Source organism: Chaetura pelagica, unplaced genomic scaffold (genome assembly GCF_000747805.2).
Source record: "Chaetura pelagica isolate M959 unplaced genomic scaffold, ChaPel_1.0 scaffold212, whole genome shotgun sequence".
Classification (NCBI taxonomy): Eukaryota; Metazoa; Chordata; class Aves; order Apodiformes; family Apodidae; genus Chaetura; species Chaetura pelagica.
In genome coordinates this window covers 430210-443302 of record NW_009952365.1, presented here as the reverse complement: position 1 = coordinate 443302, position 13093 = coordinate 430210, and the positions used below count along the sequence as shown (strand labels likewise).

Here is a 13093-nt window from a genome sequence, read left to right as displayed (position 1 = left end):
GTTCAGCAGTTTTAACTGGGGTTCAGACTACTGGGGATAAACTGATGTATAAATAAAACGGATACTGTTCTTTGAAGTTTCTTAATTAAACTTGTCCAGAGAAACCTCAAAAGCCACCAGAAGCAGGGGGAGGGTGGGGAGAAAGGCTGATAAATGTGGGAGGCTAAATGAAGCTGGAGATGCACACTGCCCTTTCTGGCAAGGTGGTGAAGACTGATTCATTTTTGCCAGGGTTTCCTTTACACCCTGCTTGGGGCTGAAGTGTTATGAACAGCTCTACTGATGTTCTAAAAGAATTGTATTGATCTCCACAAGTGCAACAACATTCATGATAACACTGTTAATGTTACAGTCCCTTTCTGGCGCTTCAGAATGGCCACAGCTTGCTCATGAGTAACACCTTCCAAAGCTTCCCCGTTCACTGCTAAAATCTGGTCGCCGCGCTTCAGTCTGCCGTCGTCTGCAGCCGCCCCCTGCAAAGGAGGGAGGGGGAAGGAAAGAGCAAAACAGGAGGCAAAGTTAGTGGCTGGCAGCATGGAGGAGCCATCCTGTCTCTCAGAATGCTGATGGATGGAATGAGGAGGGATGCAGCCCTGGAAATCCCACCACAAGTGGGTGGGGAACAGGGGAAATGCCAGCGCTGAGGTGTCCCTGAGGGCTTCAGCCATCGCCTGTCGCCCACCCAACCCTGCACGGTCTGGGGTAGCATGGGCAGGTGGTACATGCTGGGAAGGAGAATTGGCTCATCCTTGAAAACTGCAGTGTAAAGGCTGCTCCTGGCTTTTAGGATTATGGAGAGGCTTTTTTAAAGCAGCATTTGAAGGTACCCCACACCTAATACTGAGAAAGGGGTTAAAAGGTGGGGAGGGAGAGGTACACAGAGCTCATGCAGCAGAACAGCCTGGACACTACTCCAAGTCCTTGATGGAGCTGGGCACCACTGAAGGGCCTGAGAAGATCCCACAGAGCTTTAGCAATGGCTATTCTCCTCCAGAGGCCCCAGTGCAGCTCTTTTACCTAAATCCTGAACCCTGCCCTGCCCAGAGACCTGCTCAGGGTGTCCATTTCTCCTCCATGACCCCACAGTGACTGCGGTGGCTTTTAGCTTCTATTTCAGATTTCTCAGCTGTGCTCACATCTAGAAACTTTAAATCTAAGCAGCAGTTTGAAGACACAATATCTCCCCCTGTTTATAATTTAAAATTGTAAAAAACCCCAGGTATCTGTGGTTTGAGCCCTGGAACCACAGAAGCAGAAGGAGACACACGACTTCTACTCTATCTTCAGATGAAGTTTTCTTAATTATATCACCTACCCTGCCAGAGGTGCTGGCACAAGTGACAGCAAGTAGGCACAGGACAAAAAAGCTGTGTGTGGCTGACTTCAAAGATACTTTATGTAAAGTTCTCCTAATTTTTTTCCAATTCCTGTTTTTCTTCCCCCAATCCCCTGTTTCCAGAGCTCTCTTCACATGGCCATGCCTGATGCATCTTTGTGGCCCCTGCTGAGCACACCGCCCCCACGGGGATGGGTGGGAAAGTGGGCACTTCTCCCTCCACACCAGTGGCCATTCCAGGGCTGTTTGCCTCGAGGCTGTGCTGCACTGTGCTTCTTCCTCAGCCTTGGTGGCCAGAGCCACTGCTGTACCTGGCTGGGACCCCCACATTCCATCCTGACACTCAGGGCTGGGGTGTTACGTGGGCTGAGACAGCCATGCATGCTCACGGAGAGGCATGAGAGGGAAGCTGGAAGCAAGGGAGAACAGCTAAAGCCAGGAGCAATGTGTAAGCCAGCTTGTCACCAAGCCACAGGCACAGCGTTGTCACCTTTTGGTGTGTTTTCTCATCGAGGTGACCAGCTGTGCCCAGGAGCTTACTGCTGGTTTTACAGCTGAAGCTCAGCCACCAAAATAACAGCATCTCTGCAACTGTCTCCTCTCTGGTACAGTGGGGAAAGTGGTGCCTCCAGACCTCTTGGAAGGCTTTTTGAGATTTACAGATATAAAACTGCCTTATAAATATTTTAATGTATTAAAACAAGTTTCCTGAGTACACAGAGCAATTTTGCTGAGATAAAGTATCTTGTTTCAGCCATCAGTAATATGAAATATAAACTGAGAAGCCAGCTGTGAGCTCTGGGTCCACTCACTCACATCAATGTACTTAGTACATTTTGCTTTCTACTACATAATCTATTATCCAAGCCAAATCTTAGGTTTATTTTAAAAGATAATACAGAAAAACAAAACAAAAAGAGATACCTTGGCAAATATAGTCTTGACATAAATGGGCAGGTCTCCATGGGGACTTCCATACCCCCCTACAATACTAAATCCCAGTCCATCAGAGCCTTTCTCCAAAGTAATAATCTTAGGCTGAGGTGCTCTGAAAACACAATAAATATCACTTAGAATAGCAGTGTCTGTCTCTGGGGACTTTATGCAGAAGGAACACTTACAGAGAGATTTATCTATTAAGTCTTTCATACAGTCCAAAACATGACTCTTGCCCTTGCACTGGAATGCACTCCTGCACAGCCCTGAGTTCAAATGCTGCTTCATCTACTTCATCTCCCCACTCTGAAAATACTTGTTTTTAAGAAGAGCTCTACAAGAGCACTTCTCTCTGAGGCAGAGTAAGGCTCCCCTCATCTGCAGTCACTGCACGTATGGAAAGGCGAGTTTGCTTTCTCAGCGGCCAAGCTGTCGTCTTTAGTCCACGTAAGAGCCACAATTCCCTTACAGAGCAATTCTATTTTATTACTTCAGAGGAACGAGTCTAATAGACAGGGTGCAGCCAGGAACACTTGTGTTTGTAGTCTCAGCTCTCCTGCAGACTCTTCAGGCTGCTTCTAACCACCCACATTTGACCCACATCCCTGTGCTTCATAGCTCCTGGGAGGGCCTCACTCCGAGCAACACTTACATGCCCTGAACTCTCCTCAGGGGCTTTTATTGTCTACACTGAGCAAGGGAAGATTTTTGGTGGAATTCAGACCACTCATATATATATACACACACACACATATATATATATATATCTCAAATTTGAAAAAGCCATTTCTATAGAATTAGAATTACTGTAGACAAGAGCTGTTTGGCATCTCCCACCTATACAAAGGTGTAGCCTGTGGTGACCAATATTAAGCCGTTTCTCTGGGACAAAACTATTGCTCCCACCTATCTAATTCTGCTTCGTATTTTCACATGCAAATTTCCTCACTATTTTTATATGAAAAGAGAATACAAATCCTTTGGAGAGGCAAGTAATTCTCCTTTGAGAGCAGTAATAAAAACTGCATCTCACATTGTAAGACTAGAGTATGTGGCATGAATAGCTTCTTTCGTACTAAAAACCCCCTGAGGTAGGGCAGCAACTTGCGTCTCAGCTTCTTAAAATAAATATAATGACTCCTAGAATGAAAACGAAGAACATAATGAAGCTAATGAACCAAAATGAAGATCAAATGAATTTCCAAATGATAACTGGAATGCTATACATTGCCCTGAAAAGCACACGGTGGAGAAGGATGCATGACCATGGGAGGGCTAGATCTCTAACTTCCATCACCACACAGAAGAGCTGTAAGTAGAACATTTTGTGATCAGACTTTTTCAAATTGTAAAGCTAAAAAGATTCAAAAGACAAAGTTCTGAGACACGTGTTGCAATATTTCTCTCTGATATCTTTTTAACACCTCTTGCCTTAGTCTGCCAGGGACAATTCCAAGTTGCTGTGAGCCAAGCAAGCCAACAGACCAGGGCAGAATGATCATTAACACATTAGAGAGGAAAGGAGAGATTATTCATTTTTTTTAAATGTCTAGAACAAGTGCTTGAAAACACATTTTGTCCTTTTTTACTCAAGCAATAGCTGACAGCAGGTAATGGAAAATTAGAGAAAAAGGCAATGGGAGGGACCCCCTTCACCAGCCTAGGCTTTTCCCTTGCTTGGGGCATGGAGATCCACCTCAGTTACACAGGCTAAGCACAGACTTACTCAGGATCTTCCGGAGGATGTTCAGAGGAAGAGTTGAGGTTGCATCCTGCAGACATGCTCTCCAGCTGGGTAGCAATGGCACTGATGTTGGTATCAGCCACAACCTAAAGACAAGGACACCATGAGGTATGATGCATGTTCACTTAATACCAAAGACATCTTGGCTAATTATGCAGAAACCAGCCAATACATTAGGAAAAGCAATCGCTGGTTATTTTTTTTTTCCCCCAAGCAAAATTAAAACACAAGTCCTACTCTCTTTGCTTTCCTACTAATTCAATACTTCGAGATAACAGAGTTACCAGTAGCCACTTTTCTGGAGGTTTGCTCTGAAGCTTTCTCTTACCTTTCCACAACCATCAAACCACAACAAGTAAATTTGCTAAGGCTTTTTAAAGGAACCGTATCAATGTTGTACAGTTTTGTTACAAATACAACTATGAGAAAACAGTTACTTGCATGCTGAGGGTTGGGGGTTTGTTGTTCACCAGGTTTTATCCACATAAGGATAAAAGCTCCCTAGACTGCAGGCCCAGTGGGATTTAACCAGTAGCCACTTTTCTGGAGGTTTGCTCTGAAGCTTTCTCTTACCTTTCCACAACCATCAAACCACAACAAGTAAATTTGCTAAGGCTTTTTAAAGGAACCGTATCAATGTTGTACAGTTTTGTTACAAATACAACTATGAGAAAACAGTTACTTGCATGCTGAGGGTTGGGGGTTTGTTGTTCACCAGGTTTTATCCACATAAGGATAAAAGCTCCCTAGACTGCAGGCCCAGTGGGATTTATTTAAACATCGTGTGCAGCTTTTTTTTTTTTTTCCCCTTCCATTGCATGCTAATTTTCTATTTTTGCTTTATTTTCTGGAAAAAGTCAAGGAAACTGCTATGAAGTATTTAGGATTTTAAATATTCACAGCTGAAAGGGCAGCAGTTTCCTAACAACTACATGCCCTGGTTATCCCCTAATTCCATCTCCTTCTAAAGGGATGTTCTCTGCTTGATGTTTACTGTGCAGCACAGGGGTCTGGCTAAGAGACTGTGAGTAATAACCACTAAGTGTATTTTCAATATTTCCTCTAGCTATCTGTGGCCTTATTTTATCAAAATTAACAGGTACTTTTCCCACTCCTTGCTGTGAACATGGCCTACTGGTAATGTACCTTTTTTCAAAATAAAAAATCAATTCTGTAAATCCCCAATTTTAAATGAATGCTCACAACTCTTCCACAACAGTATTTCTCATTTTCTAATCACTTGGAGCCAAGGACAGTAGTAGCATTTTCTAGGAAGGAAGATTAGTTCACATGCAAAATTTGCATCCCAGGACTGAGGATCTCATGAAGGGGTCCAGCAGACAAGACAGCTGCCCCTGGCTCAGCCAGCAAAGACACCATTAAGTTTTCCTTCCTATTGCAGCAGAGAAAAGAATGCCAGCCAGTATTTGTCATATTTTGTTGCTAAATAAAATGAGGGCAAAATAAATCTATATTCAAAAATCTTCAGCTGGCAGTAAGAACATATCAGAGTTCAACAACCTTGTAAAAAAGCTTCCCCTTATCTCATTACTACACCTGCAGAAAAGAAATGAAATTAAACCAAAGCATCAAAACAGCCAAAAGGGATGATTGTTCCCCTGAGACCTTAATCTCCCATTTGCAAACAGCATTTGCAAACTCCTTTACCATCCTTCCCAGGACGTACTGATAATAAGCCTTTCCACACTACTGAATGCAATTATCTGACCTTTCAAAGCAGTTTGCCATGAAGTGGTCTAACCTGATAATAAACGGAATTACTTAATGACACATCAGTCATGATTATCACAGTGATAGGATTAGTCCATTTCAATTGTTTTAATAATAATAATTTTAAAAAACAATCTAGTGATTGACTAAGACCTGTGGTTGGCATGTAAGGTGACCATATTGCCAGGCTTATGGCAGGACTTGGAACACAACAATTTTAAGGACAGAACATCCTACCTTTGCACAACAGATTTTTAACAGAGGAAAACAGGCTCTATTCTATCAGAATAAACCTGTCTCACTCGTAAAAATCAAGCCCATTTTAAGCTAGACAGGAAAAACTGTGGAAGAAAAACCATCAAGTGCTAAACTCCAAGATATTTCTAGAAGAACCTCTTTGTTAATGCAGGTGCCCCACTGACCATGGGCTCCGTCAGGAATATTGTTAAATACAGGAGGAGGTGGAATACTCTGCATTACAGCTTTCAAGATGAGCAGTTTGGGGTTCTGCAGCAAGCTTTCATTTTCTATTCAGGGAATATCACTGACATGAAAAGTGAAATTACTCAATGTTAGTAACAATATGATAACTATAATTTAACAGAAAATCCTCAGCTGGTGGATATCTGTGTATTTCCTTCAACTTCAGTGGAACTACACAAATACACCATCTGCTCTGGAACTGGCTCATCACTTACAGGTCAGCAGTTCATAGGAGACAAAGAATAAGCAAGTCTAAATCTAAGTGTATTACTTCTTTTTTCTTCTCCCCCCATTTTTTATAGTCACATTAGTGTTGAAATGCACACAAGAAGCTTGCAAAAATCTCTCAAGATGCATTCTGATCCAATATGCTGGGATGCTAAAGAAAATCAGAGTAGATTTTCGTGGCACATCTTAAGCTTGTTTTGCAATTGTTACAATTATCTGCAAACGAGCAGTATTTTGAATTCTCTCTGGCAAGTGTTTTTCCCATTTCTTTGTGTAAACATGAAAATAAACTAAAGATGAATATACTGACAAGCAACAATTAGAACCAAAGTGGCAGAATGTGTCTTCCTTTTAGCTAGCATGGAAATGTGGCAGTGATAACACTATTTTCTCTCTCCAGTGTTATTCATTACCTGCAGAATAATCAGTTCTAGGCAGCACTGCCTTCAATATGATACTATCATTTTTCCTAAATGCAGTCAGTGTTTCTTTCTTCTCCCCCTTTCCAGAAGAAGGAAATTAGCACTGTGGGCAGTTTGGTCACAGTCTAGTTCCATGCATGCGCACATAAAGACACACGTCATTTCTTGTTTCTAGTTAACTTCAAATTTGAAAAAAACAACAACTTGGAAGATTGCTGATTTATCATGTGTAGCAACAAGTTATTTTGTTCTCTTTGTCATGCTTCTATATAATCATGCTCACAGCCTGTATGAGTGGCAATAAAGAATTTTTGAATGAAAATGATTTCCTGCTTTCATTCTGTGTAATTCCCATCAGCAAGCACCCTGCCATTCTGTGATGCCTTGTGCCAGTGATGCTTAGGGTTTGGTTTGGTTTTTTTTATCCCTGAATGCCATTTATCTACCCTCGTGCAGCTGCATGTTCAATTTATCACCATACCTGCAGGATAATGCTCCCATAAGCATTCTTTAGTAGATTAACTGCATCTGCATGAGACAGCCCATCCAAAGGTTGCCCATTAATACTGACAATCCGATCTCCAACCTAAAAGCACAACAGTAATGGAAAATTACTAGCATTAGGGAAAATTAAAATTAAGAATGCTTAAAATTCCTCATGAACTTGGCACCGCGCAGCCACGCTTCTCTTTTGCAGGATCCCTTTTGTGAGACTTCTGCATTGCTACTGATCACTCACCATTCCTCAGAGCAACTACAGGATGGGTTTTTTAAAAGTAACAATGTGATCAGCGACACAAAGATGGACTGTATTTTACCATTTCCATTTGCAAACAGAGAGAGGAAGAGAGAGAGATTTCCACTGCAGTCCTCCCATCCAGAAAGGATTCACTTATATCCACATGTGCAGACAAGCTCACATGACAGACTATGTGTGCAGGTCCTGAATGCAGTATAGGAAAGCAGGCAGTCCTGATGTTAATTTAATTAACCTAGATAACTTCTTCTTCCTATACATACCAAAGATCTTGACCCTGGCACTTAGTGTTATTGTGTAATTCTATTAGAGACATGGGGTGAATGTAGCAGTGTGTACTAATGAACCTCAGGGGCCAAAGCAATCCTGTGCAGCTGCATAATAAGTTCTTTTCCATACAAATGATTCCTTCAAACTCTCCAAAACCAAAAGTACTCATGACTCATGGTCATTTCTAGAAACCCCCATACCCTGTGGGTGTGATTTAAATGCCTTACTTTGGCATTTCTTTCTAAGGGCTTTAAGACTGAACAACTAATTTCTGATCTGATTTGAGCGTTAAATGATACCCAGGCTGCAGTGCCCAAAACTCCTGTGATTTCCAGAGAGCCTATCACTATCCTCCATGGGTCTGAATGAACATACACATTCAAAGACACCACAAAAGCATCTCTGCTCTTTCTCCTAATACAACTTTTCCATGAGGGCAACCATTGCCATTACCCCAAGATGAAGAGAAGGACAGGTTTGTGTTTGTGTTTTTTTTCTGTTTGTTTATTTTCTGTTGGGTTTTGTTTTGTTTTTTAAAAGACAGCACAGTCTATGAAAAATTATCAAAGTGATGGCATAGAGAGGAAAGCTTGTGACTCCTTCTCTGTGGCACACCTGGCAGAGGAAATATGAAATATTGAGAGGACTCCTCTACTCACCCTGAGTCTTTGGGTGCGTGCAGCCACACCAGTGGCTTGAATCATAGCAATGAAGATGGGAATATCTCCTAACAGACTCCCCTTCCCTCCTGCTATACTGATACCAAGTGCATCATTTGGTCCCTAAAACAAAGCAAAAAAAAACAACACTTGCAATTGGAGCAACTTGTTGAGGTCAATACTCAGGGTAAAGCAATAATTGGCTCATTTGACTTATGGAAGAGGGAGAAAACAGATAGGTTTGACAGGCACACACATGCTCACACATGTAGGTCCCGTTGCACAGCCGTTCATCCAACAACCTCTTGCAAACGTAAATAATGCAATTTTTCTTCTGAGATATGCTACAAATATTAACAATTTCAGTTAAAGGTGTCAGCTTTTTGAACTGATAGAAAATAACTCACTGACCCTCATTATCTCCACAGTCCTTGGGCCCATATCTGCTCCTACTAATAAAGAAACAAACAATTAGCTTCTGTAATTAAGCGATAATATAATTAAGAGATAACACTGTCAGGTGACAATGGTCCCTTGCTGCCTAGTCAGTTATCACTGAGCAGAAGCTGAGCCTTCCTGTGCCAAAGCAGGCAGTGCTGCTCATGTGGGGAGGATGGGATCTCTTGTTCACCCTGAGGTGAATACGGATGCAATCGCTCTGGCTGACGGATGCCACTGTGACACCCATTGTGGCACAGCCCCTGCTCACGGAATCTATTGAATAGCAGCACTCTGCTGGCCTGAAGAAAAGCCCTATTGTGCATTTCACTCAATTAAAGATTGGCTTATTATTCATAAATTGTGGTGTCCCTACCACAAAGGGTAGGGCACACAGCTGGCCTGAGGCTTCATTGATTTCCTCTTCTCATTTTTGCTGTATTAGTAAATAACAGACAGCCAGGAAGTCTGGCTGGTGTATATCTAACCACAGGGCATTTAAAAGTACTCAAAATATTAAAAGAAAAATTAATATAAGGGACATTTCAAAGGGGTCATTCCTACTGGGACTAAATAGCCTAGTGAGCTGATGGTGTAGTCAGATCCTGGGCTCTGCTATACCAACCTGGAATTCTATCTTTAATTAAACTATTTTAAGAACCTTTCAGAATTAGTCCCTTTCAGAAGTTAACGATTCTTAATGCCACATCTGGGTGTTCCTTCCTGCCACACCCTTGCCCGTGTGGGATCTGCTGGGAGTGCAGATAGCCACGGTGCAGCAAGGGCTGCGACAGTGGAGAGCCCAGCCCCAGGGACACTGAATCAGGGTGTGCAGGAATGTCCTCAGTGCTGCAGGGACATTCCAGACAGCACGAGGTAGACTGCCCGAAAAGCCATGTCTCCTCCAGTGCAGGCAAACTGGCAGAAGAAATGTCTTCTACTTCTGTCCACAGTCAGACACGAGTTGGGACAGTTGGAAAGGCCTCTAAGACCTTCAAAAGTCCAACTGTCAACCCAACACCATCATGTCAGCTAGACTTCAGGGCATGGTTTAGCTGGCTGATGGTTGGACTTCATGATCTTAGAGGTCTTTTCCAACTTTAGTGATTCTGTGATTCTATGAAGGTTACAAACTTGACACAGGTCAGAGTACACAAATGCACAGCTTCTCCACGAGCTACCACAGGCTGTAGATTTAGGACCTGCTAAATCTGCAAATTGCAAACTGAGCATTGTGACTTTCTCATTACAAAACACCCCTTTTATACACTCAAAAGCAACAAAGTTATAAATTAAGTGGTGGCAGCTTTATTCCCTGAGAAAACTGTTTCTAATGTGAGAACCTTGCCTGTGCTAAGCCTCACATGAGGACTTTGGGGAATAGCTGGGCACAGGAATTCTGCACTTTAAATAGAGGAACTTTATGGGTAGATGTAAAAATAATGTCATCTGTTGGGAAGTGTTTGGGTCTTAAAATATCAGGGGTATGTCTTCTGGGAGGCTGAGTAGGAAAACAAGATTCAAGTATTCAGCTTTGCTTTTAAAACAGCACAAATATAAAGTAAATAACACGCAGCTATTCTGACAGCTGCCCAGCTTATACCTGAGTTTCTCTGAGACACATCTGCTGAAGATCTTTTCGTGCTGACAAAATTCTGTAAGGTAGAGAGGACTGGAGCAAGCGCAGGGTGGAAGTGGCTATGGACATTCTGCTGGCTTGCCTGAAGTTAAAAATAAACCAAAACCTGTGAGTCAAATCCAATCATTAAGTTTATACCAGTTTCTGCAGCATACGGGGGCAGCTGTGCTCTGTGCCAGCCAGACTGGAAATACCACATTGGCCATGCAAATGCAAACCCCTCCCACCTGATTTCCAAAGGGGGAACCTACCAAGGTTGGTCCCATCCATTACGCTGCTCCTGGTACTACAGAACTGCACCCTGTTATCTGCACTACTAATGCATACTTTGTTCAGGTCTGCTGCAGAGGGCATAAGGAAGCAAGATTCTCTGCTTATTCCTGAGAAGAAGTGGAGATGATGGTTGCCCTTGAAGCTTGTGGACATCTTCCCCATGGTGCACCCCACAGGCCTTTCACTGTCAACCAGGCACCCAGCAAGACACCTAACAGCTCCTCTCCCAGTTTTACCCCTGCACTCAGCACTGGTGAGGCTGTGCCTCAAATCCTGGGGTCAGTTCTGGACCCTTCACTACAAGAAGGACATTGAGGGGCTTCAGCATGTGCAGAGAAGGGCAACAGAGTTGGGGAAGCGGCTGGAGCACAAGTCTTATGAGAAGCAGCTGAGGGGACTGGGGGTGTTTATATTCTGGAGAAAAGGAGGCTGAGGGGAGGCTTTCTCACTCTCTACAACTACTTGAAAGGAGAGCTCGAGTGAGGTGGGGGTTGATCTCTTCTCCCAAGTAACAAGGAATAGGACAAGAGGAAATGGCCTCAAGTTGTGCCAAAGGAGGTTTAGATCGGATATTGGGAACAATTTATTCACCAAAAGGCTTGTCGAGCCCTGGAACAGGCTGCCAGGGGCAGCGGTGGAGTCACCATCCCTGGAATGTGCTGCTGAGAGACATGGTTTAGTGGTGGCCTTGGTAGTGCTGGGGGAAACCTTGGACTAAATGATCTTAAAGGGCTTTTCCAACCACAACAGTCCTATGGTTCTAAGACAAAGGACAGCACTCAACATCTTGCTACACAGCAGTAATATACAGGCTTTGTAATTTTGGCTGAATATATTGTCTGCTTTCAAGGTTCTGTAATTGACTCTCCTCCTTTCATTTGACCAAGAACCTACTCTTATTTCCAGAATAACATGCCAGATGAGCAAAGGGAAAGCCTCCAAGGATAGCTTCTCCTGCATGGTACCAATTCTTGGCCATCCATTTCCAGCCCTCCATCTCCCTATCTCCATATCTGGCTTAATCTTTCAGACCCTGCCCCTGCAGGCAACACGATTATCAATTTAGGAAGTATGTCTGAACAACAGGTTCTATGGAGGGCCAGACCTTTTCCACTAATCTGCCTTATACAAAACAAAGGTGTGGTCTATATTTCTCCATCCACAGCAGAGGTCTCTCCCTCTAAATGCACAAGGAGGTGAGTCAAAAGGATTTGTCCTGACTGACCAGTGTGCAGCTGTCAGAGAGGAACAACAGGCAGAGCACAGCTTCCACCTCCAATTGCCAACTCATGGGTCAGTTAATGCAATTTGCAACGCACGTGAAAGAAGTCACTATCCTGCACCACCAGGCTAATATTTCTGATAATTAAAGGTATGCAATGGACCAAGAAAAAAGCCAAGTGAGGACAAAAGTTCTGGATGCTCTTGGTCAACAGCTTCTAAAACACTGCTCACAGTTGTGCAAATCATTCAAGCTGATTTTCTGCATTATCTGCCAAGATTTTTGTAACTTTTGGAATGGTTTTACTGAGAAACATTTATTCAGTTTTCAAAAATCACCAAATCACTTAAGCAGGGAGATGAAGGCTCTCAAATGGCTCTGCATTAGGAAGAGCAATTAAGTTTCTTTGTATTAAAAGAAATGCAGAAATTACCAGGTTCCTAAAAAAGCCTCTTATGCTACAAAGAAAGTGGGATAAGGCTTGATCTGATTTTTTTACCTAGACTCATGTTAGATATGATGGCATTTTCCGTCCCTTTTGGCTATGAGTTTCATATGGTAAAACTGGGTGGAGAATTTTTGATCATCACTATTTGATTACACTGCTCTTGCTTAGGTAAGCTGTTGATCCAATAGCCCCAAAAAGTAATACTCAGGGCTGCTGTTGTTACTCAAAGCCTTCAGTATAATTTTCCTCTGTTATTTCATTTCTCCCTGCCTGCTGCATGCAGTGCAGATGTTTATCCAATGATATTTAGTGATTATTTCTAAGGCTGGGCTCAGCCCAGCTGTTCCCACATGGCTTCAGTCCTCTGTGACACTTCACCCACCCAGACTGGAGGCTGGATGGCTGCTGGCCTTCGGGATGTTGAGAAATCATGCCACATGACAATGATTTTGGCACCCTTTTTGGGTTGTTCATGCACATTAAGGACAAGCCTTCTTAGAAGCATTC

General features: G+C 42.9%; 1 protein-coding gene across 1 annotated transcript in view; it reads right to left on the bottom strand.

Moving 5' to 3' along the window:
- Positions 1 to 12: 12 nt before the first annotated feature.
- Positions 13 to 13093, bottom strand: part of INADL (InaD-like (Drosophila)) — a 143166-nt gene continuing 130085 nt past the window's right edge. Inside the window, 7 exon segments of the mRNA XM_010007958.1 lie at positions 13 to 473; positions 2261 to 2384; positions 3999 to 4102; positions 7362 to 7466; positions 8567 to 8689; positions 8978 to 9015; positions 10608 to 10725. Coding sequence (XP_010006260.1) covers positions 327 to 473; positions 2261 to 2384; positions 3999 to 4102; positions 7362 to 7466; positions 8567 to 8689; positions 8978 to 9015; positions 10608 to 10725 — 759 coding nt within the window. The 3' untranslated portion in view covers positions 13 to 326.